The sequence below is a fragment of the Rattus rattus genome, chromosome 18 (genome assembly GCF_011064425.1).
Source record: "Rattus rattus isolate New Zealand chromosome 18, Rrattus_CSIRO_v1, whole genome shotgun sequence".
Lineage (NCBI taxonomy): Eukaryota > Metazoa > Chordata > Mammalia > Rodentia > Muridae > Rattus > Rattus rattus.
Window position 1 is genome coordinate 21,858,142 of NC_046171.1, and position 25,686 is coordinate 21,883,827.

Here is a 25,686-nt window from a genome sequence, read left to right on the forward strand (position 1 = left end):
GAACAATGCAATATTTATTCTGCCAAGAGAATAAATACTAAAACTATCCTAGAAATTTTATAACATCTGTACACAATATTTACCTCTGTTTAATACTCAATTTAAGTGTACATAAAACTATAGCAATGCTGTATCTAAGTCCCTGCACATTTAATTCTTTGAACCCTGACTGCTGGCGAGACTCAAGCTAATTTAAATGAAATTGTATTGTGCTGTCTTATACCATTATTGCATAGGATGTTGATAGGCTCTTGTGAGATGAAAACAGACAGTATTATAAATGTTGGAGCAATTCAATAAATAAATATTGGAAAGGCTGTAGAAGATCACACACGCACAGGTTCTCGAAACCCACCCATTATAGAACCTGAATTAAACCCTCTTCTCTTCCACTTCACACATTAAGTTTACTTTCCTGAATTTCATGCCCCAGTTTACAGTAAATTGGTTGGAAGTAGACAGAAGGCATGTTAGCCTGAGCACAAGGACAGAAAATCAAAGAGGAGACAGAAATCTAAGACACTGGAGGTCTGTTAGTTTCTATATGGGCTTTCCTGCTTATGTCAGCACACTCACACCCATTTCTCTATTACGGTATAGTACAGTGTTTGATCAGAATTGAGACCATGAATTACCTTCAATACACTAGCCCAGCATCAGCGATGTCTACTGCACAGAGTTCTGCTGCCACACACATTGGCAAAGAGCTCACAATAATGTGTGCAGAAAGTTCACAATGTATATATTTAGAATTTCAAATAAGGGTGCATTGAATATAATTTGAAAACAAATTCTGTTGAACCTTTTACTCATCTAAGTCATGAAAAGCAGTGTAAGTAGAATCCTATTAAAATGGGCATAATTAAAAAAAAAAAACTTAAGAGCAGGAAAGCTGGTCCAGACCCTGGCAGACTGCCGCACTCTAGAGAGTGGGCCCTGAGCCTCAAATGGGCAATGCTCTGATGGCATGAGTGAGGAAGGCAAGCCTGCCCTGAGGGCATGAGAACCTGAGAGCTGATCCTGCCCCTGCAGGTAGCTCTGGGTAAACTAGCTAGGGCAATGCTGGAGAGTTTGGTTTGCCTTGGTAGTGCAGAACATAGGAAGCCAGAGGCTGACCAATTCAGCGACCACCCAATCCCAGAGCCAGGGCTTTGAGTTGGCCCATGCGAAATGTACATCATCTATTCTGCAAAATTTGTTCAACCACTTAGGAGCAACATAGAGAGCGACAGGATGAGAATGGAAATAGAATTTTCACCTCTCTCATTTTGCTCAAGCTGTGGAATTTTAGCCTGAGTTGTAGAATACAGAGAAAAGTGTGGCTTCTAAATCTACAACAAACCAAGGTAAAAATGCAAGCCTTATAATTTCATGTAAAACAAATTAGAGTGCCAGGAGAGACGGTTTGGTAGTTAAGAGTGCTTGCTGATCTTGCAGATGACTGGAGTTCAGTTCCTAGCACTCTGCTCCATGTTGTAGCTCAAAACGTTCTGTACTTCTTAGCTTCAAGTGATCTGTTACTCCCTTCTTGCCTCTATCGTCACTGGAACGTGTGCACAGACACACCCATTAACATGCACACGCACACACACATAATTTATTTTTTAAACAAACATTTTAGAGAATGGGTGTTCCATTGGTAATGTGCTTGTTTAACAAGATTTTGAACTCTTCTGATGAGAAAAATAGACAGTGATGAAGATGTTTTGTTGCGGAAGAATTTGGGGTGAGCAGTACAAGTTTTCCCCGGGTTTAGTCAAGGAAGACTTCCCTTGCAGTGAACTGAGATAAATGCAGACCCACGACTGCCCAATACAGTGAACAGGTGACTGTACTATGAGCTGAGCTAAACAAAGCACTCACACTTGCCCTCTAAAAACCTGGAAACAGTATGAAAAGGGGGCATTGTATAGATCCTTGCTCTGTGGGTACGGATATTGCTGTTGATTTTGGGGGGAAGGGGAGTTCAGTGTCACTCTCTTCAGTTGTATATCCTTTGCCGAGAACACGAGACTCCAATGGGTAGGTTCCCAAAGCCATAGTCATATAGATGACCCTGTTGGAACTCAAGTGAGTAACGAAACAAGATAGAGATATGAATGTGTGAGGGAGATTGATGAGAAGTCTGGGGGACTAGGTGGAAGAGAGAGAGAACACTGGGTTGAAAGTGTTCATTAAGCATGAGTACACATGCAAAATCATCTTAAGAAAAATTACTTAATCAAAAGTAAACATTTGATGAGCACTGGCAGATAAAATACTCATGAGTATAAATTTAAGATTAAGTAACAAGCAACTATTTCATTTTAGACTTATTTATTTAATTTGAGTACACTATCGCTGTCCAGGACAGCAGATCCCATTGCAGATGTTTGAGAGCCACCAGGTGGATGCTAGGATATGAACTCAGGACTTCTGGAAGAATAACCAATGCTCTTAGCTGTCGAGCCATCTCACGAGCCAATTATTTAGGAGTGAGACAATATACAAAGAATTATAGTATAAGACAATGAAAAGAATCCTTCAAGCAAATAATGACTACATTAGGCAAGATTTAAGGATTGCCAAACAAGAATGAAATATTCGTTTTCAAACATGAATTTTATATTTTTACTTTATATTATTAACAAAATGATTATGCTAAAGAAAAATGAATTACAAGTAGAAATGAGGAGGAGGAAGCAGGTAAAGAACCCATGTGTCATGATTTAGAAGACATCAAAATAGAACCTGGGGGATAGGTGTTTATGGATTTGACTGTACTACATATCATTCATTTATTTGGTTAAAATATGCTTCAAATATACCCAGAAAATATTAGCTCTTCTTTACGTAATGAATTCATGGTGGAACATTGTGAATATTCTCTTATTTATAGCATGGAATTATATTCTACGGTTTCTTCTATGATGCTTTGCTTTAACGTCTGAGGATAAATGAAAGGTGACATAGGAGTTGTCTAGATGGCCACATGTTTTATGTGCTATATTCACAGCTCAAACACTCCTCACCGAATATGTGAAAGTGCTGGGTTAGAAAGTTTATTTTTATCAATAAATACTCACGCTATCAATAATTATGCAAACAAATGCCACAAAACTTGATACAATCTAAAATATACTTTTTTCTGTATTGCATGCCAATTGAAAGGACTTGTCTTTGTATGTGGAGAGTTGGTCCTGTTACTTACAATGCCGTGAAGTCATTCTAGATGCAAATCATATGTTCTCCATACTTCCTGAATTTGACATGGACAGATTCAACCAACCATGTCTCAACAATATCTCGAAATGATTAAATGTTCATTGAAGGGAACAAACTCTCTTTCTCTTGCCATTACTACCTGAGCACTGTAGAATATGACTGCAGTTGTTTTTAGTGTATTACATGTTACTAATTACGTAAATAAATAATTGATAAATTATAATGTATTGAGGAAACATGAGGCTGTCATGGGACCAGGATGCCATTTAGATAGCAGATACAAACTTCTGAAAGTCTCTGTATCCACAGTGTTCTTGAAATCTATCTCACACATAGATGGAAAAGGAACTCTATCTACATCAAAATCTGGCATGGTTACTGCCTGAGATTGGAAACACTCAACACACCCCTTCGTGAATATGGAACGCACTAAAACACTAGGTTAATAGGAATACCTACAGCAACAGCACCAACATTACTCTAAATTTGTCCATATGGCCAGAGCGTACGAGAAAATTAAATAAACAAAACATAATTCTTCCTGTCTCCTGGATGTGAATTTGGAGAGGCAGACATCTGGATCAGAAAGGCACTTAGCAGAAGACAACAGTTCGTCAAGTAAAATCCCATTTGGGCCTGGAAATGAGATCCTTCACTGAAGAGGCAGCAGCTGACATGAGAGTTTTAACTCAGACTGTGATGGGATACAGATGAAACTGTGTGTACAGATGAGCACGAAGGGGAAATAAAGCTAAGTCTTCCATTAGTTAGGCTCTCCAGAGTGAGACTCCGGGCTACTGGGAGCAAGATTTCAGAATGACATACATCGTTTCCAAAGCACTCCGTGTGCAAACACTACACTAACAAAACCTAGGATGATTGGGAACATTTTCAAAGAAAAAGGCAAGAGAGTATGACTTTCGCCTAAAGGTTCTCAAGCAGGGGATTTTACGGTCTGTGAACATTTTCTTTTTTAGATCATAGAATACACACTGTGTCTGCAAATCATTCTGTTTTACAAAGCATGTAAAACACACTCATACAAAGAGAAAAACAAAAAGGAAAGAAAAAACCTTACTAGCCGCCAATACCCCGGTTATATAACATCATTCAGTTAGCAGTCTCTTGGGATGTATTGTCACACATTAGCGCTAAATACTGTATTGTTATCTACTGGATACAAATCCTACCCAATACACCATGTAATATATAGCCCAGCTTTACATCAGCTACGTCAACAGGTAAGAAATTTTTCCTCACATGGATTCTTTGTGCAAAGATCTTTGACCCTGGATCCAGCTGACCTCAGGACCTCTCCAGATCATACAGACTGATCTCTAATGGTGAGCTTATCTGGTTCTTAATGCTGTTATCAGTTTCAACCATTCTCAACATACTGACAAGCAACAGAACTACAATGAGGAATTCTAAATTCCATCATACAAAATCAGACTGAGAAGAGGGCCACTCAATCCATTCGGAAATTCTATTATTTTGTCATCAAGGAAAATGGCTTCCTAATTTGTATCTAAACTTCAAGATGTTGGTTCAATTAAATCTTGTGCTCCTTTTAATTTTAATAAACAATAATTCTAGTGAGTTCAAAGGGAGAATTAATGGCTGCTATCAAAACATAAAAATTATCTTCATACACGTGTTCAGTAAGGGCATACGCTTTTCCATTGATTCAATTCTATTTATAATTTACATGTATAAATATTTTGCATGCATGTATATGTCCACCATATGTGTGCTCATATAGCCAGAAGAATCCTCAGATTCCATATAATCTAAGTAACATAAAGTTGTGAGCTGCCATGTTGGATCCTCTGGAAAAGAAGCCAGTGATCTGAACTACTGAGCTTAACTACTGATCTAGCTCCCAGAGTTTATTTTACAAAAAGCTGGTAAATGTAAATAAATAAGAAAAATAGTTTTTCTTTTATGTTTACTTATTCCATCTTTCTCTATAAAATTATTCATCAACTCTAAATAATACGAATTTATTTTCTCTCCAAGTTACTTTCATTATATTATTTCTAACTATAGCTAATATTTTGTTATGTTTCTATCATTGACATTACAGGTGAGTTTACAAGGTAATATTTTATACAAAATTCTTGACATTCTTGCTAGATATGTGTGCGTGTGACTTTTTATACAAACGGTATTCCAAATCTGGACTAATATACATGCTTATGTTTCTAATGCCAGGATATTATTCTAGTATGAGATAACTGTGTCTATTAAACCATTATATGTTATCAATGGCCTTTGTGGGTTTTTCAGTTTTGGACATATATATGAATACATGAATATGCCTAGTTCTCTATGCATATATGTCTTTAAATACAGAGTAGTCTTCCTTGTGTATGTTTCCATCATTTTTTTCAATATATGTCAAAAAATTTTAATGATAAGGTGGTATATTTTGAAAGAGATTTTGTGTGGTTACTAATGCAGTATTAATAAATCTATAAGCTATATTGTTCACTTTCCTAAAATATCTTACCAACAAGGACCATTATATCTACTTTTCAAATATGATAATAAGATGATATTTAATTGGTTATTATTCTTATAACTGTGTAATTTCTGATGAGGTTCAACAACTCTCTACCTGATTATAATTTTGTATGCCTTCTCTGGCCAGAGGAAACATTGCTTATGTAAGCAGGATGTCAATTGTGGCCTCACTAAAAAGCCAATTTCGAAATTATCAGGTGTATCTACAGAGAAATAGGTTGTGAGTGAGTCCTGGAAAAATAATTAAAGCAGACCTACAGCTAAAATTTAAATTTGAGGAAGAAAATGACCATCTAGTAATGGATAAAACTGTTAAGTTTAGAAGGTTATAATGTTACTACTCAAATCTATGCATAGAAGATGATTTCTAGACTAGTTTGTAAACCTTAATCTGCCTACTTGACATCTATGGTTGGTTTTCTAATGGTACAACAGAATTATTAACCTTCAATTATTTATTTTACCATCTCTAATGTGTTATATGCATGTTTTCAATATCAGTAAAAATAGCTAGAACATTTTCTAAGGACTAAGCAACGAAAATCTTAAGTTGCCCTATAACTCTTATCTCTCTGTTTTATATCCAATTTTCATCCTTTCGAAAATCTGAGCAACTCACACATCATGATAAATGCACAGCTAACAATTTCCAGACACTCTATTCCGAACATCTGAGTCAGAACCCTATTGTTTCCCATCTTACTGAGAGCAATGGCTTCCCAGCTTCCCCCTTCTTCCTATATCACACCACATTATTTTAAGCACAGTGTTCAGAGTGACATGTGCAAACTATTACAGATCATATCATTCCTGGCTCAAGGCTCTCCAGTCACTCCACCATCTATTTCCAACAAAAGCCTGTGTTTTACAGTATCTATTTATCTGAAGAGGACAGTATTGTTCCTGAGTTTCAGACTTCCTAGGCATATTAGCTGTCAACTTGACAGGATCTATGAGACTGAGCATGGGACATGAGTGTGAAGGATTTTCTTCACAGATTAGGTTGAGGTGGGGTAGGTCCACTCTAAATATAGACTGCACTACTCAATTTGATGGTCCATGGACTGAGGAAGAAGTTGAAAGCAAGCCCAACATTGGTCTTTATCAATCTTGCTTTTCTGATTACAGACACAATGTGAGAAGCACCATCATGGTGGACTGCTTATCCTCAGACTGTGCAAACAAATACAAGTCGTTGCTCATGTACTTGATTATAGTGGTGAAAAATAACTAACACAGAAAACTGTTTCTGAAGAGCCAAGCTGTAACTTGATTCTGAGGTTGTTGGGTTTTGCTTTGCGAAGGAATGAGAAAGAGTACAGAACTTCAGGTGAGAAACTCCCAAGATCTTTAGCATGCTCTCGGCACTCTTCAATGGGCCATTATAGTGGAAGTTTGGAAGATCAGAGTGCAAGAGAAAGACAGACAGTAAGGGAATGGAACATGAGTTTTCAGATAAGGGCATTAGGTAGACGTCGACTGATCTCAGTTTAGCAAAGAATCTACTGAACTGATCTTGTGTCACAGACCTTAGTGAGTCTGAACTTGAGAGTAATGGATTAATTATTGCATTTGGTGGGGAAATTTTGAGACAGATGGCATTCATGCTGTTATACAACTAATACATGAGGAAGAAAGATAAAAAACTGTTAAGTTTGATGATGGGGAAAAGAGTGTGGTTAATATGAAAGTCACAGAGAAAGTGAGTTTATTTTATATATATAGTTCCTAAAGACATTAGGGCCACCAAAGAGAAAATAAGTGCTCTGTACAGAGAAAACAGAAAAGGTGATCTGAGGGATATCACCCTTTCATCCACTGTCCTATTTTATGAAGATGCAAATTCATTTGAAATGGCAGAGTCTAAACTGAATGCATAGCTAGTAGCATTTATAGCTCAAACCAGCAGCTTAGAATGTTTGCCTAGGGTAAGCACACCAAGGTCAATGCATTATGATCCAAGGCACCTATATTCCTCCCCGAATTGGTAGCATGACTTAACAATGTTGTCCATATGCTATTGACTTTAGAGAATTGGTGGTGGTGGTGGTGGTGGTGGTGGTGGTGGTGGTGGTGGTGCTGCTGCTGCTGCTGCTGCTGCTGCTGCTGCTGCTGCTGCTGCTGCTGCTGCTGCTGCTCTTGCTGTTCCTAGAGCAGTTTGTGTTGTATTTCTCTTTCAAGAAGCTCTGAGGATAGGTGATGTATAGCAGGGTCAGACTCCATGCAGAGATGCCCTGAGAAGCTACTGAATGAAGTTGCTTAAGGTAAAACCTAAGTTTCAATGGAGACACTCATATGCTGCAGGTACCACACAATGGAATGTTCTCCATGAAAGGCTGTGGGCATAGAGTGAAAGTGACCCAAGAGAGAGGATATAAGTTTTCAGATGGCAGAGCTGAAAACAGTGAGGCTCCCAAACCCTTGGGAGCTATGATGATTCCACCATGAGACTCAGAAACTAGGCACGGAGCTGTCCATTTTGCTATTTGACTTCTTGACTTGTGGTCTTGTTTGGCTGAATCTTTCTCTGCTGGGCACTATTTTTTCATTTCTCTCTTGTCGAATGGATATATTTATTTTCCAGTATTTTATATTGTATGTGTCTTTGATTTTTATATTTGTATTTTGTTTTAATGTTATAAGGGTTTGTGGTTAACATGTATCCCAATTCTCAAAAGACACTGAACTTACCTGTTTGAATTGTTTTTAAATTGTCAAAGACTATGGAGAGTCTCACTGAATGGACTTTATATTCTGATACGCCTATGAGTCTGTACAGATAATGGGTATTCAATAGCTTGTCTTGATAATCAAATTATTAGGAATCAAAAAAAAAACATGGAATGACCCTCTAAGCATCTGTGTGATGTGGTATCTAGACTAGGTCAATTGAGGTAGAAAAATGTCTACCCTAATTGTACTATCCTTCATTGCCTCTAGTCTTCAATTAAATAAAATGAATACCTTGATGTGGGCACAAGCATTAATTTATTTCTACCTTCTGATTGTAGATACAAACAGAACTGATGTCCAAAGCTCATGTTGCATGATTCTGTGATTGAATATAGCATCAAAATATGAGCCTAACTGAAACCTCTTTCCTAATGTGCCATTTTTCTGGTATTTAGTCATGGCCATGAGGAAAGTAAGCAATCCAAGATGGAAGATTATAACCTTAAAGTGATATATCTAGGTATCAATTTGAGAAGGGGTAAATTAACAATGATTTATATTAGGAACCAACATCATAGAATGCATGATTCAGAGGCAGACACCTAAACAAATTTCTGAGTTTTGAGACACAGTTAAGTTGGGAGACGTACCCTAAATGTGCCAAAACTATTCCTTGGGAGATGGTCATAGATTGAATAGAAATGAAGGGACCAAGCAAAAACCAGCATTTGTGGCTCTCTCATGACTCAGATGCAAGGTAATTAGGGATGTCAGGATGATCTATACTCACTCAAACTTTAAATCAATTTATTCCTTCTTCTCTTAAGTATGCACTTCTCATGTATTTGGTCCCAGCAATAAGAGAAGTGACTAATATACTCTATAACTCCTGATATCACTAAAACTCATCCCCAAGTGTATATGGTACCTTTAGCTCCAGTACTATATAAATGGATGATGTCTTAATAGTTGGATTGGAAAGAAAGCTTACTTACCTCAGTTTTGTTTCTGACTCTATCTAGAGTCATTTACTCTTTCTCAGTTTCCCTGACTCATTTTCTCTTAGAACAAAAACCTGCTACCTAATTGATATAGTCCTTGGTACTGACTGGTAGTGCCATGGCAATCCTGGAATGACGGTCTGAGACAATGATCTGACCAGACCAGGATATCTTAAATCTACCAGTATAAAAAGCCACGATCCTTCTTGTTGCTCTTTCCCACGTGATGTCAAGACTACTGTTAGCAGGTTAAGAGCAGACTCTTCAGTCATTTGACCTCTGCCCTGCCAGGAATTAAGGGTCTTTAATTTTGTGAGAAGTAATGTACATAAACCGAATTTATAAATGCCTATACGTTGTAAGTGTAATGATAGATAAGTTTAGGCTTATGTCACAGAACTTACAATTATTAAAACCACCATTGTCCTGGACATTCTACCTTGTCTTAAACTAAAATACTATTGGATAATTAGAATTTTACTAAGAAAAGAGGATTGTGGAAAATATAGTAGGTGACTTTTCCAATTTTAAAGGTATATTTTTATTTGTGTATGGTGTATGGGTGTATCCAACATATATGCTGGTGCTCAAAGAGGCCAGAATAGGATGTCAGACACCCTGACACTGAAAAAATAGACAGTTCTGAACTATTTAATATGGATGTTGGACAATGAGTCCAGGTCCTTTTCAAGAGCATCAAGTGCTATTAATTGGTAAATATCTTTCTTCCCCCTTGTGCTTTTAAAAATTAGTATTTGTATTGTTATTAATCATTTCGAAAATGAACGGACTAAGGACAAAGCATTGAAATATTTACCACCCATTAATTTTCATGTAGAACTTCCTGGTAATCAATGCAGGATAAAATTTATTCATTTTAATAAAGATTCATTATTTAAAGTGAGAGCATATTAAAATACTTAATAATAATCTCTCCTAGACTGAAATTTCAGGAAACATTTGTTTAAACAACCTAGTATGAGAAGTTATAGATTGAAAGAACATAATGTTTTAAAGTATTCTGTCTAAAATTGTAAGTACTGACTCGTAAAAATGAAAAAGGGATGGCATTTGATTGCAAATCAATTAAGAAATTTACATGAAACAAAAAAAGAAGCTGAGTGTGCTATTTTACCATAGATAGAGAACCTAGAGATGGTAATTCCCAAAGAAACAGACAAGCAAATGTAAACTGGGGTCCTTCCGAAGAAACTATGGCTGATCACTTACTTACACCTCGCTGCTACAGCATATTGCTTCTGGAAGACGGAATGACATAGGTTGAGACATGAAGTTATTGTACTTCAACAACCCTTTACTATAATGTTCATATGTGACCTAACGTTTTCCTGTGGAGGAAGGTATCACCAAGTTAGAAGAATCTAGTTTCTGCCAATTGTAAAGCTAAGAAAGCTATGAGGTAGAAAATCGATAGGAAATATTACTACCTGATGCTTCCACGAGTGTAACTGGTGAATGGATTGAGTCGTGGCTTTCCTTTTGCTCTGTGAAGATATGAAAGACCATGGAACCTCCTCATCAGTAGAACATTTTATTCAATGTATACTACATCTGTGTTCCCAGGTATGATTACTAATACTTGGCTACTAATAAACATTTGTCAGCAGATTCCCAGTAACTTTTCTTTCTACCCCCAGGGAAGTATATAGTTCAGTGCTTTCATGGCATCCTCTGTTACATTTGTATCATTAAAGTAGTATGAAAACTTCGTGGGAAAAAGGTGAACTCATCTCCCAAATTTCAAGAACTGAAAAAGCAAGAAAGTAGAAGGCACACCATGAACTCATAGTAAAGAACATATTCAGCCTCAAGGAAAACACTATTCTATAGAATTCTCCAAGATCATGAGATGATATGGACAGAGAATTTGGAACCTAATTATAAGGTACAGGATGAAGACAGAATTTGACAGAACTGAACATTTCCTCGTGATAAAAGATTCAATTAAGCATAGAAGAAATATACTTCCACACAATGAAAGCCACGTCTTAAAAGCTGCAGTTGCCACGTGAACGACCAAAGCCAAACACTTTTTCTCTACCACTAAGAAGTGGATGAGCAGTCTTACTACTTCAATTTAATACAGGACTGGAATTCTAGACAGAGCAATCAGCGAAGAGAACGAAAGAAATGACATTGAAATAGAATAAAGAGGTAAATTTGTCACCGTGTGTTAACAATATAACATACAAGAAAGAAAATCTAAATACTCCTTAAATCCTGCTAAGATTGACAGATTAGTTTATTAAACTTACAGAATACAAAGTCAAAATGGGAATTGAATACTGTATCTTATAACAACAACCTACGCAGAAAGAAACTGGGGGAGAGATGCTAGAGAAACGCCTTAGTGGCTCACAGTACCGTCTGTGCTTCTAGACAACCCAAGTTTGATTCTCAGCATCTTCATGGTGACTATCAAATCCATCCCATAGAATTAGACTCCCTCTGTGGCCTCTATAGCTCAGCATTAATGTGGTATTCAGAAATACATGTGAGCAAGACACTCATAGACATCAAATAAATCCTCAAAAGTTTATATGGAATTGGCAATGGATTCCAGCCAACCAAAGCCATTTTGAGCCTAAAGAACAAGGCGATGAATACCTATTGTCCCAGGACTTGCATGGCAGGGACGTGTGGCTCTCTGTGAGTTTCAGCCTGGTCTACATAGTTCTAGGCTAGTCAGGCAGTGTTCATGAAAAATAAAAATGAAAATAAATCCTATAAAACCAAAATAAAAATGTATACAATATACTGTCTAACCTCAAACTCGAGCACAACCCTATCACAGGCAAAAGCAGCATGTTTCAAACATAGCAAGGGACACACTGCCCAGTGAGTGAAAGATTACAACTGAGAAAAAACAAAATAGCTCATATTTATTGAGGCCAATTTTTGGTATAAATGCCTATCATACAAGTGAAGGAAAAACAGGTATTTTTTTAATAATCCTGTTGTGAAAACTAGATATACAGAAATAACAGAATGTCCTTTTATCTCATACTATATGCAAAGATCTAATAAAAATAAAGAGTAAAGTATAGTTCCGGACATTAAAAACATAGCAGTTGAGGTGTTAGGGGGATGACTAGGTGGGCAAAAGGTCTGTGATACATACGAGAGGATTAGAATTTTGATCCCCACCATACGCATTAATGCCATGCTGGCATAGTAACCCAGAAGCAACTCTAGTACTTTTGAGCTGAGACAGGAAATACCTGGAACAAGCTTGGCTAACTGAATGAGTGAACTCAGAGTTAAGTGAGAGACCCTGCCTCAGTATGCATGGTGGAGAGGTTGACACCCAATGTCTAACTCTGGTCTTGATATACACATAGAAACAAGTATGTATACACTTGCATAATACACCCATGGATTCTGACATACATGTACAACGTGCAAATAAGCATTAAAATTTCCATTTTATATATATATATACATATATATACATATATATATATATATAGTGTGTATGTGTGTGTGTGTGTCCTAGTATAAAAGGCATAATCCCTGACATTGGTTCATACAAAGGGTTATTAAACATGAATACCAAAGCTCAGCCAACAAAGATAAAAACAAAAACAACTGAAGCAAATTAAAGGGTTCCTCATGGCAAGGAGAAAATAAGCAGTAATTCATAGTTTGGGAGAAAATATCTGCCAACAACATGAATAAATAATCTTAGGAACAAAAAGATTAATAGAAAAATGAGTGAAGGGTTTAGATATTTCCCAGGAGAAGATAAACAAGTAACCATGAGTGACATGAAAATTTCATACCAAGACATAAAAAAAAAAGTAATGATTATTGGCCCTCAGTGATAGTCTGAAGAAATGAGCTATCATCTTAACCACTGCAAAAATGACTCTTATCGAAGAGGTTATAGGCCGAATTGTGGGGAGACACAATTGGAATGAAAATTAATGAAGCATATAAAAGAAAATAATATGGAGTTTCCTCAGAAAATTAAGACTAGTATTAATATATCACACATCAGTCTTGCTTCTGGATATTCATATAAAATAATTAAAATCCATTTACCCAGAAGCCATCTATATTCCCATGTTCACTGATGCATTATCCATTAAGTCTGAGGTAAGGGATCAGGTGTACGGTATGACATAAATGCCTAAGGAAAATGCGACATGTGTACTTACACAATGAAATGCTATTTAAAAGAAGGAAATTCTGTCACCTGCAACAAAATTGACCATAAGCAAAATAAGCCAGTACAGAAATGCCCAATAATCTTGATTTAATGAGAAATCTAAACCTGGAGCTCTCCCAGAAACTCACGATAGAACCATGCTCACTAGAGGTATAGAGGATTATTGGTTGGGGACAGGGGAGATGTTGCAGATTTGTGTGTCTTACGCAGCTAGGAATGAAAAGGCACCGGAAGGGCTTTGTAAAGGGGCATAATTACTGTTACCAATGCTCTCTGGCATAAGTCGTCATTTAGCAATATAGAGTGGTGTCCTAGGAATTTAGAATAAGATTTATCTAGCTCAAGTAAACCATTAGGAAAGAAGGATCTGGTTCCACTGGCAGCTCAAGATGCTGGAAACTGACACCTCAGGAGGACATTTTCCTTACCACCTGTATTCATGACTTTTCCTATTGCGGTGGCCAAAAGCCTGATAAGAAACCACTTAAAATGGGGATGGATGCTTTGTTTTGCAGGTTAAGTTGATCACGATTGCAATGGTGCTCAAAGCATGCATGGCAGGAATCTGTTACTTTCTGTCTTCAGTCAGGAGACAAAGAGCAGACAGGAAGTGAAACTACTAAATAATCCCGCAGCCTGTCCCAGTGACTCAATTCCTCCAGCAAAGCTCCTCATTCTAAAGGTATTCCAGAACCTTCCAAAACAGCATGACCTGCTGGCAGTGCCAAGAGTTCAAGCACATGAATCTATGGGGAACATTTCACTTTCAAACCAGTACAATAGAATTCATAGGTTCAAAGATGTGTGGTATGTGTGTGTGTGTGTGTGTGTGTGTGTGTGTGTGTGTGTGTGTGTCCAACACAGTAGCCTATCACTCTTAACTTGAAATCACTGACATAAGCATGTTTCCTTGTACTAATAGGTTAATAGCGTGAACTCTAATTTAGAGTTCAAAAGCCAGAATGAAGAATTCCACACAAACAATAAATGCTATGATGTGAGATATTTGTATCACTGATGCATGATTGAGCAAGACTGTTTAGAAATAAAATTCTGAGCCAATGCAGAATTCTACAGAAGAATAAGTATTTAATAGGGGAAAAAAAAGGTGATGACTATGACCTTCACAGGTAGGCAAGTGCTTCAGAGGAAGTCAAATACCTAATTGTGGCTGATATAGAAAGAGGTAGGCAGGAGGAAACAATTGTACTGAGATCTGGATGATTGTAGCAAACACCCAACCTAGAGACCCCTTACACAGGGCAGTGATGGGCTGAAGTTAATATGAACAGCACAGAAATGGCTCTTAGACCCAGAGTCCTATTTTCTAAGTATGGTGGTAAATATCAAGTGCGTTTGAAAACATCACAAAAGTTTAAGATAGAGAATGAAAGATAACAAAAGTGGAGACAGACACAATGTCAGGACCTGATGTAGAAGGCCTCCTCAGGCCCTGAACCAGGATGTGACCAGAATGTCCTTATGCTCCCTGAGCATGAATAAACTTTCAGTAGTTCCCAACCAGACTCCAGGACCCTTTACCTCCTCGCTGTCACAACACCCTCTTTATAATGTTTATGGTTGTAAATTATTACTTTGCCTCCTTGAGAAGCAAATATTCTTAAAAGCTTGCCTATTTTATAGCATATAAATGCCCGTTTCTAGAAGGTGGGAGCCATTTATTTGAAAGCCAGATGAGCCAGATTCTCTCCCATTTCCCCAGCTTTTCAGGAGAGAAGAAGCCCAACTTCAAAAGGAACATTTCAAGATGGAAAGAAATTCATCATAAGTTGACTATTGCCGGTCATCAAACTGATTAGCAATGGAAATGATACTCCACTCCTAGAATTTTATCTCTGAAAAATCTTCACCCCATTTTGCATTTGTTTTGTTTTAAAGCAAAATTGAGGACAGAGTTCATTCTGACTTTGGTTTCCTATCACAGTAGACTGGGCCAAAATCTTTCCTGATGCAAGTTTTTAATTGTAGACATTATAGAAATAATAGATATATCTAAAGAAATCTAAATAAGTTAGGGAAACTAGAATGTATTTTGTGACAAAGTATTGAAGGACTAAAAAAATTATTCTCAGATTTAAAACTGAATCTGTTGAATTTTTAAGTTGCCCAAAGATGTAAATTTTGAGTAAGTTTGTAGGGTAAAAAGAGGCAGTTAACCTTGGAAATAGTAGATGTCGTACATGCCTGTGAGCTATCAAATGCAGGAAGCAGGCAGGCCTGCATCCATGTGAAGGCAGAGTCTAGGGGGAAAGGATTGCATCAGAGCTGTGAGATAATGTGATTACGAATCCTAGTACTATGTAAGAATGTCTAGGGAAAGTGGGAAGAGCTGGAGAACCTCAGGACACAGAACCAAGGTAAAAGGTACCCTATTTCTAAACATAGAGATGGACCTGTGAGCCAACAATGTTGAGGAGGTGGGAACAGAAGGGAGCCAAGCCTTCTCAGCGAGTTCAAGGCCAATAACAGAGCATGTCGCTAAAATTAAAGCCAAATGACACCTGAAGAGGTTGCCACTGAACCTCACACACACATTCATCATGAATATCCACATTTTCACACACATACAAGGATCCACATACAAGCAAATGCATGTACATAAAGAAGAAATCCAAGGGAAAAGACACACGATGTGTAAAAACAGAGTGATTGCCAGAAGCAAACCAGAGGTCAAAGAAATTCATGATCATGAAGTTTTCAGAGTTCTGTGGAAGGGCTGCTGTTTCATGCAATTTTAGCCATGTCCCTTTGCACTATTTTTCATAATAACCCAAGCCAAATTACATTATGTAAAAGGTAATGAGGTCACATCTCTTCATATGTTGTATGGTAATTCAGAATACATTTATTATTAGAAGTATATTCGGATAATAAATAGGGCTTATTAAAACCATTCCATTCTTTATTTTCAATAAACCACCCATTTGTGTTTTTTTTTTCATACACACATATTGGAGGACATTTGGCTAACTGCCTGTAGACAAGCAATAATATGACAGTTATTTGTATCACCAACATGAACTTGTGGTGAACATGGGGAGATTTTTTTAACCCACCAAGAATCATTTTAAGATTTGATATGCTCCAATTCATTTGATGCTGTTGACATTTTGAGGTTGTGTCCAGTAACCTAGGCAACTGTTCTCATTCCTCTTCTAATTCGCTTCTATTTATAGAGCTAATACAGGACTCAATGGCCTCAGAGATATTTCCTTAGAGCAGAGTGGGCTTACAAGTTATGAAATCCCCCTCGTAAATAATAAATGTATGATAAATTCACAAATATATTTATTTGAGCTGTAATTTATATGGTTCAGGAGCCCTTTTAAAAGTGTCAGAACTTTATGCTGAAAGATGAACTGACAATAGTTGAAATTAAAAATGTAAGTGTAAAAGGGTACACAAACAGGTCCAGCAATTAGAGATCACAGCTTCAGATCCTTTCACAAAAAGAACTCAGTCCTTATGAAGTACTATTGAATAAGTCCCCTTTTACCATCCCTCATTTGTAGGCCACCACGATCTGGTTTCATTGTGGAAGACAGAGTCAACTTAAGGCTTTACTTACTTTTAAGCTGTGTGAGTGAAGGGCAGACATACTGGGCATATGTTGTGCTAAGACAGAGAAAGGGGTAATTGCTAAATGTTTACTTGGAAAAACTGTCTCCAACATGCCAAAATGAGGATGTGATTTCCTGTCTCTTCTCTTTAACCAGTATGTATCACAAAAATAAAACAAAACAATCAAACAAAACAAACAAACAAACAAAAATGAAGTCAGTTTTTGTGAAACTTTGAGATGTTTGGGATTACCAGCATGAGACTTTCCTGTGTCTATTAGAGGTCACAACTATCTTTGTATCTTCTCCCTTGTTTTAAAAATGTGGATTGAGGGCTGGAGATATAGCTCAGCGGTTAAGAGCATTGACTGCTCTTCCAGAGGTCCTGAGTTCAATTCCCGGCAACTACGTGGTGTCTCACAACCATCTGTAATGGAATCTGATGCCCTCTTCTGGTGTGTCTGAGTACAGTGTACTCATATACATGAAATAAATAAATTAATTAAAAAAAAAAAGAACTGGCTGCTCTTCCAGAGGTCCTGAGTTCAAATCCCAGCAACCACATGGTGGTTCACAACCATCTGTAATGAGATCTGATGCCCTCTTCTGGTGTGTCTGAAGATAGCTACAGTGTACTTATAATAAATAAATAAATCTTAAAAAAAATATGTGGATTGAGGTACCCAGAGAGGATAGGGACTCGAGAAGAAGACCAACAGGAGTCAACTAACCTGAACTTTTGGGGGCTTCCAGAGACTGAGTCACCAATAAAAAACATACAAAAGCTGTACCTAGACCCCTGCACATACATGGCAGATGGGCAGCTTGGTCTTTATGTGGGTCCTGAACAACTGGAGCAGGGGTTTGCCATGACTTTGATGCTTGTCTGTAGATCCTGCTCCACAAGTTGGGCTGCCTGGTCTGGCTTCAGTGCGAGAGAATGTACCTAGCCCTAGTGATTTGAGGTGCCAGAGAAGGTTGGTATCCATGGGTATGAATTCCCCTTCTCAAAAGAGAAGAGAAGGCAAGGAGGGAAGAAACTGTGATGGGGACTAGAGGGAGAGGAGGGGCTGCAGTCTGGATGTAAAGTGAAGAAATAAGTAAACAATAGAAAATAAAATAAAATGTAACCCTATAAACATTGTTGAGGCCTTTGGTACAGACAGGATATTTGGATTGCTAAGCTCCCAAAACACTACAAAGAAGAAAATTTGCCAGATGACAGGACCAGGCCTGTACTCAACAATGAAAAAACATAAGAACTTGACCATTCTTGGACATGTTTTCTCTGTGTTGTTCTACAGCAAATAGTTAATGGTTTGATCTCTGTTTCAGCTCCATTGTACCCTATGTGATCACATGTATTCTGGTATCATTCGTGAATCATATCAAAGACAAATTCCTTTTAAAATCTTGACGTGTCTCTGGATTTCTTACCTTTTTCGAAGAGCAAAACAGAACAAAATACTTCAAAAGACTTTTGGTAGCAGAGCATTTAAGAAGTCAAAATGTTCAGTACCATGAAAGCAAGTATGTCAAGTAGTCCTTGAGCTAGGGGATATGTGTAGCATTGGAAGTCTGAAGCTACCGTGGTATCATATACATTTTATATGTATAGAAGCTATTCCGATGCCTAATTTATAGATTATGTTGATTTTCATTGAGTAACAGAATAGAATACTTATAGAAATATACTCTTAAAATTGCCAGCATTGCTACTCTTGTAGCTTCGGACCACTATTGGGTATCACAGAGCTGATGTATTAATATCAATAACGTTGACCTGAGAGCTGAAATAAAAACATGATGGGTATTCAAATGGTAATAGACATAGAGTGCTGAATATGAGTGATTTACCTCTGACATAAGATGGAGTAATAGTGAGCATAGGTAATTTAAAATTTATGAATTACTTATTTTTGGAAATTTCCAATTTAAAAATTGGATTGCATTTGGCTGAAGGTCAATGAAACCCCAACAAGTGAAATTGTGGAAGATTATTGCAGTCTTATAATAGCAGAAGAACATGTAATACAAATTGATAGAATATACCCTCTGCAGTAAGAACTGAATTGATTTCTCACATATATAATTATTCTGCAAGCCCACATAAAATAGACACTGTTATAACTTTACAAGTGTGAAAACTGGGCATCAGAAATAGAACCTTTTCAAAGTCATTTGTTGTATGTAATACAGCAAAGACTTGAATCTATTGTAATGTGACTCTAAATACCATGCTCTCGACTTCTACGTTGTTGGCATTGCTAGAAGCTGAATCACTTCCCCCTGCATTTTAATAACTATTCCCTCTCAATTCACTTTATTAAGCATCTCTAAATATGTAGTTGTCAGCCAAGAAGGTATAAGGAACTTTCCTTCAGCTGCTCCCTTACTAATGATGAAACAATTACTGAGGCTCAGCTGCCTCTGTTGTCCTAATTGCTGAAAATAAATCAGAGAATTATTTGAGAATTAGGGTTCTCTTTTTTTCTGTTTTGAAACAAAACAAAAATGTCAGCTCAATAGTCATCATATACAATCTAACCACTGAACCCTTGTGAGTTCAATGTTGGGAGAACTGAGTTTATTGTCCCACAAAATCTCCATCTGTCCAACTTTATTTGCCTAAAGTCCCATTTATCAAGGGAAGTAAGCTACCACAGGAAATTGTGAGTCATAAATGGGGATTGCCAGGTAGATGCTAAATGTGGATTGTCAAATTAATTTTCCGATTGTTGGAAGGTCTCGCACTGAAACAATTAGCAATTTGTAAGATTCAAGTAGGGATGTGAAGTGGGAATTGCTGGTTTCATTGGAGAGTAAGTTGAATCATGTGAAAAATTTCTGGAGACTGTCTTGTAAGACAACACTTTTGCTGAAGCAGACAAATGGGAGGATGTTTTGCTGAGAACAGACACGTGTTTTTCTAGAAGCTGCCTAGAAAAAGGGCATGTGATGTTTTGCTAGAACAGATGATTTATGAGAACACATGATGCTTGGAAAGGGTATAAATAGAGCAGACAGATGATGATTCTGTATGGTATTGGTTCCCCTTGTCACTCTTTGTTCACTTTCATTTGTCGTGGCTCCATAGAGGGAAATTTAGCAAAACAACTTCTGGTAGTGTTCCAGAAGTGGCTTCTTACCAACTCCTCAGACTCAGGCTGGTTGGCAGAGCCTTGTGGTTTCTTCTGTATCAGACTGCTAATGCTGATTCATGAATGGTGTTTGTGAGTGGATTGAGCTACGACTGTTGATTCCTCTGGCCCGAACAGCTGATATCTTGAAAACACAGATTGGATTCACCCCCAAGGACTCTTTCTAAACAGGTCCATATCCTCCTTTGCCTTGTTAACCTTTCCTTTCCACTGCCTCTGGTAGGTGGTGGGCTAGAAGGGAGGCTAAAGTATTTAAGTATGCTTATTAATGTAAGTTTTAATAAAACAATGTGGGTTAATTAAATAATAAATTAATGTAGGTTTTCATGATATGACCTTTGGTTCCATAAGTCATTTTCTCAAGGGAGAGTTGTGCTATCAATTCTATACTGAGTCTTTTTTTTTTTTTTTTTTTTGAAAGTAAAAAGGATGTCTCTTTAATTAATAAATGTCAGCCAAAAAATAGCAATTTTCTTTCTTGAATCACGGCACATAAGCAATTTCCAAACAGGAACAATAAAACTAGTCTGACCTCACAATGTTCTACAAATCTTATAACAAGAAATGGGATTTTAACCAGCATAGCAGTGAGACAGAAGCAGAGAGTGGCCTCCTGAAGACAGGATAAAGAGAAGACCTACTGAGAAGCTGTCTTGTTCCAGAACCATCTTTAGTGTCTATTTACATAATTGTAATGTGGTCTTCTTATGAGTCTTCTAAGATAGATCCCATAGTCCTATTTATAAAGAGCACTGACATGGTTAGAGATTAGATTATTTGTCCCAAAACTCAAATTACTAAGAAAAAAGCAACCAGGAGGCTCCTGAAGGTAGAGTTAAAAGGGGACAATGGGACTTGAAAGCACAGGGGTAGAGGAGAAGCAGCAATGACCAACCTTAGAGCTTTAATCTACATCATAAGCATGCTGTTCTAGAAACTGTGTGCATGAGACCAGAAAACCTATGATTTTGTCACAATCCACATGACAGGCATAAACTCTTTAAATTCTTTGAATCTAATTCTCTACTTTACAAAATTAAAGAGAGAAAAAGAATAAACACTGATGTCAAGTCTTTAGTTAAAAAGACCTAAATACCAACGTAAAGATGGGGTGCGAACTACAATGCATGACTGAATACTCAGAACTGCTATGCTTGCACAAAAATATAACTTAGCCTGGGGATAGCCTAATCTTAAGAAGAGGTGATTTCACAAAGGCTTTACCATCATAAATTTAGGGAGCAAGTCTATCATAAGCCTTAAGAGAAATCCATTTTCCTGCCCCATTCATTTTGAAACTATAATTTTTTTAAAAAAAATACTATATTATGTTTGATTAAAGTATGAACAGAATATATAATAAGCTCTGTGAACAATCTTCTGCAAATCTATTATTCAACCAAGCTCCTGAGCCACTGTGGACCTGTTCAGTAGGTATAATCACACCAGTGGTCCAGAGAATTCCCGTGCTCAATATTGAGATAATCATGTTTGTTTGGCTCTCTTATTGCCACTTCATAAGGCAAGCACTATTGGTCATTTAATATTTGTTTCTCATTGTCTTCAGACTCTGAATCATTATTTTTAGTTACAGACCTTTACAATACCCAATGGCATTTACAGCTGATGACAGCTGTAACAGATGATGCTGTGCCAAAGCTACCAGGAGTGAAACACAGAAAATAAAATGATAATAAATAACTGTCACTCAATGCCTAAGCAGTGTCTGAAATTGGTTCTGGTGCATGTCCAATACAACACAGTGTGCGTAATGTAAGAAGAAAAACAAAAGTTGAGTCCTTCATCAGGCAATGAACAGAAAGGAATCCAGATGCTTGTCTTCCCAGGGCCTGTGAATTTAACACAGAGCCTTGTGTAAGCATTCAAAAGATTCTCAGAAAAGCCCATGATGGATCTTATGGAATTTCCCCAAAGTGTTGGTATTCATGAAATGGATTTAAAGAAGCAGTATAATGGGCACAAAAACAAACAAAAACTCTGAGTGTAAAGCGAAGATAGGATCTCACACACAAGAGTAAGGGCCATGGTATCACTACCTCATTAGAAGAAATAGGAAAGTGTTAGGGACATATAATATCTGTCCAAGATTTTGAAATGTATTAAAACAATTTCTTGAATCTGGTAAGGTGATTTATGTTAGAGACAAGCTTGTCCTATTCCTTTTGGTTTCCATATCCTAATTTAAATATAAAGTAGGTTATAATTAACTTACAAGACACATGCACACTAAAATATGTTGTTAGAGTTAAATTATATATATTATGAAATAAGTAAATTTAGAAGCCTTATTTTTACTGTTTACAACTATATTTATGTGTAGCAAGAAACCACTACTAAGACAGCTTTGTTACTCTGAGTTGGTTTCTGTTTCTTATTAGCTCTTAGGGCTAGATCAGGTTTGCTCATGGTACTGGCTGTTCATCTCTATACTGAGCTAGAATCGATCCTAGCAGCTTCAGGCCATAAGAAAACTCATAAGAATAATAACCGAATGTCTGATTATAAGGAATCTCTGCACTTATCAAAAAAGTAATTGTTGTGGTCTGAATGAGGATAGTTTTCAGAGGCTCACATGTTTGAATGCATAGTCATGAAGGAGTAGAATTGTTTGAGAAGCATTATGGTGAGGTTTGGTCTTTTGTTATGTGTGGCCGTACTAAATATTGACCGTCAAGATCTGGTTGTCTCAGGGATAAAGGAACCTTCACATACACCAAGTGATGCTATATAACCTTGCTCCTTAATTTATAATTATTGGTTGAATAAAGATGCCCACAGCCACAGAATAAAGACGGGCAGAAGAGAGGTAAACAATGTTTTGGTTCCCAGACCTGGGGTCTGAGGCAAGGCCACAAGAAGAGAGGGAGAAATTGAAGAGAGGAGAAGACATTGTGGGGTAAGTGAGTTATCAAAGTTTGGCCATGAGGTCTGCCTAATTGGAGTGAAGACCATACCAGATGGTACATGGCAAGTTATACCTCAGGGTTATTGATAGGGAAGCAGACATGATAGCATAAAGGGTAGATATCTGCAAGCTCTAGTACTTGTAAGGCTTATCAAAAATATAAAGGTTGTGTATCTTTTATCTGGGAACTGAATGAACAATGGTGGGGTAGAAACTCCTGATAAATATTAATTATTACCACAACAGGACTATAGTGATTTAGAACTGTGGCCAAATTTTATCAAGCTGTGTATAAACTCGTCATTTTCAAAGGGACCCATTGAAAATGTGTGGAAACTACACTTAAGAATTTGCAATCAACAAATGAAAGAGAATGTTCTAGGGAAGAATGAGTCTGAAGAATGTGAATAACATACTCAAAGAGTGGAAGTAGAGATGCATGATTCATAATGATTAAACATTTTTCCAAAGGAATTTCACATCATAATTACAGGAAAGGATCAGGAAGAGAAGGAAAGAACATCTGAGTCATTTGGAATATACACAGTGCAGAGGTGTGCGTTAGGTGAAAGAGAATTTTGCTCTAAGCAGATTGGATAGTCTTGTTACTGGCTGTGGTGAGGTTTTCACACAGGGACAATAAGGAGAAACTAGATTGCTATAGAACCTATACAGATGGAAAAACTTCCACAATGTAGAGAGATTTCTGAATGATCTTAAGAATGTAAGCAGTCCTATGAAAAAGATGCAACAGGGGCATCTAACTGGGTCATAACCAGGACACAGAATAAATATGAGTAAACAGAGATAAGACAAGTTTTACCATTTCATTATTAAGTTTCAAAGCTTATGAAACACCCCCATAAATATCATCTTATTTGAAGTTACCAAGGAAACATGAAACCATATAATCTAGTCCTCATTTTCTAAATGAAGAAATCTGAAGTGTCTAAACCAAGGATTCATTGTCTGTGTGTATAAATCTTAAATGTAAAGACACTCATGTTTATCTAAATGCAAAGGTTCCTTTTGGTTAGTTAAAACTTTATTCTAGCAATGGCTTGTCAGCCTTGAGACCTATCTTGATCCCAGTGACATAGATATACTCCACCAGCTACTGGAGCAGAGTTTACCAGCAGCAAGACACACTTCTTCTTTATTGACCCTTTCAGATGTTGACAACTCAATTTGAAGAAAATACACTTAGATATTATGTGTTCTGGACAGTTCCTGGTGTGAATTAGTTTTAAACAAATTAACAAACCAAGGAACTAGCAGAAATCCTACTCTCAACATGGAGGCTCCACCCAGTGTATTACCAAATACTTTCTGTCTATGAAAAAGTGGTATTTATTTTCAGAACAATATACTCAAATGAAAGAGAATCATAGGCTGTTTCTACCTCCAAAGGTAGAGAAAACATATCTCTCTCTCTCTCTCTCTCTCTCTCTCTCTCTCTCTCTCTCTCTCTCTCTCTCTCTCTCTCTTTCTCTCTGTGTGTGTGTGTGTGTGTGTGTGTGTGTGTTTTGAGAGAGGTGCAGTAGATAGTACTAAAGACAAGAAAAAAGTCCCTACTACTGGCTCAGTAGGAGATAGTGTTTCCTATCTTTTCAGACTATATTTACAAAAGCATGCATCCTATTCTCTGCACTAAACAAACATGTATGAATTTCACTTTCATAGTCACAAGACTTATACAAAATCAAAAGCAAGTGGAATGATTTTCTACCACACATTAGAGCCTTCACTCTGACTTTTCAAGACAGAGAAAATACTTTCTTAACCTGCTATTCCTAAGTCTGATGCTTTCCTCTTTGTGTTTCAGAAAGTCAGAATGAATCTAACTTTTTCATGTATGACAGGCTTCCTGGATTGAAGAGGACTACTCACGGCTAAGAGATGTCCTTGGTAGATAACTTACCCGATCAGTTTTCCCTTCTGTCTGAGTGCTGGTGTGGCTACGGACCTCATGGTCATCTTCAAGGTCAGAAACATCCTCTAGTTCCTCTGGAGTCTGTATAAAGAAAGGAAAATATAACTGCTGGTGCTAAAAAATGCTGCCACCATGTTGAAAATAGTCTGTAGGACCTCAGAAACATGACCATTGAGTTGACATACGATCTGGAATCCAACCCCAGATACTCATATAAATCTTCAACATCATCAGAGATTAAAAAGTTGGAACAACTCTACTAAAGAATACAAAACTACAGTAAAGTAAGATTTATTCATAAAGAGAGGCCAAAAACTATCCATGCTGGGCAGCAGATGAGCCTTGATTAGAACATGCTACATGAAAAGTGCCAACTATAAAGAGTTCATGGAACATGAAATGAAATTTTTGGAATATGAATATCTATTGGAAACAAATTTGATTATTTTATAGGAGAAAAATGCTATGACTTAAGTGGGTTTGGACCTT

General features: G+C 37.1%; 1 protein-coding gene across 1 annotated transcript in view; it reads right to left on the bottom strand.

The window, feature by feature from the left end:
• Positions 1-25,686, bottom strand: part of Ctnna3 (catenin alpha 3) — a 1,495,245-nt gene that overhangs the window by 132,494 nt on the left and 1,337,065 nt on the right. Inside the window, exon 14 of the mRNA XM_032888434.1 lies at positions 25,186-25,278. Coding sequence (XP_032744325.1) covers positions 25,186-25,278 — 93 coding nt within the window. The remainder of the gene's footprint in view (positions 1-25,185; positions 25,279-25,686) is intronic.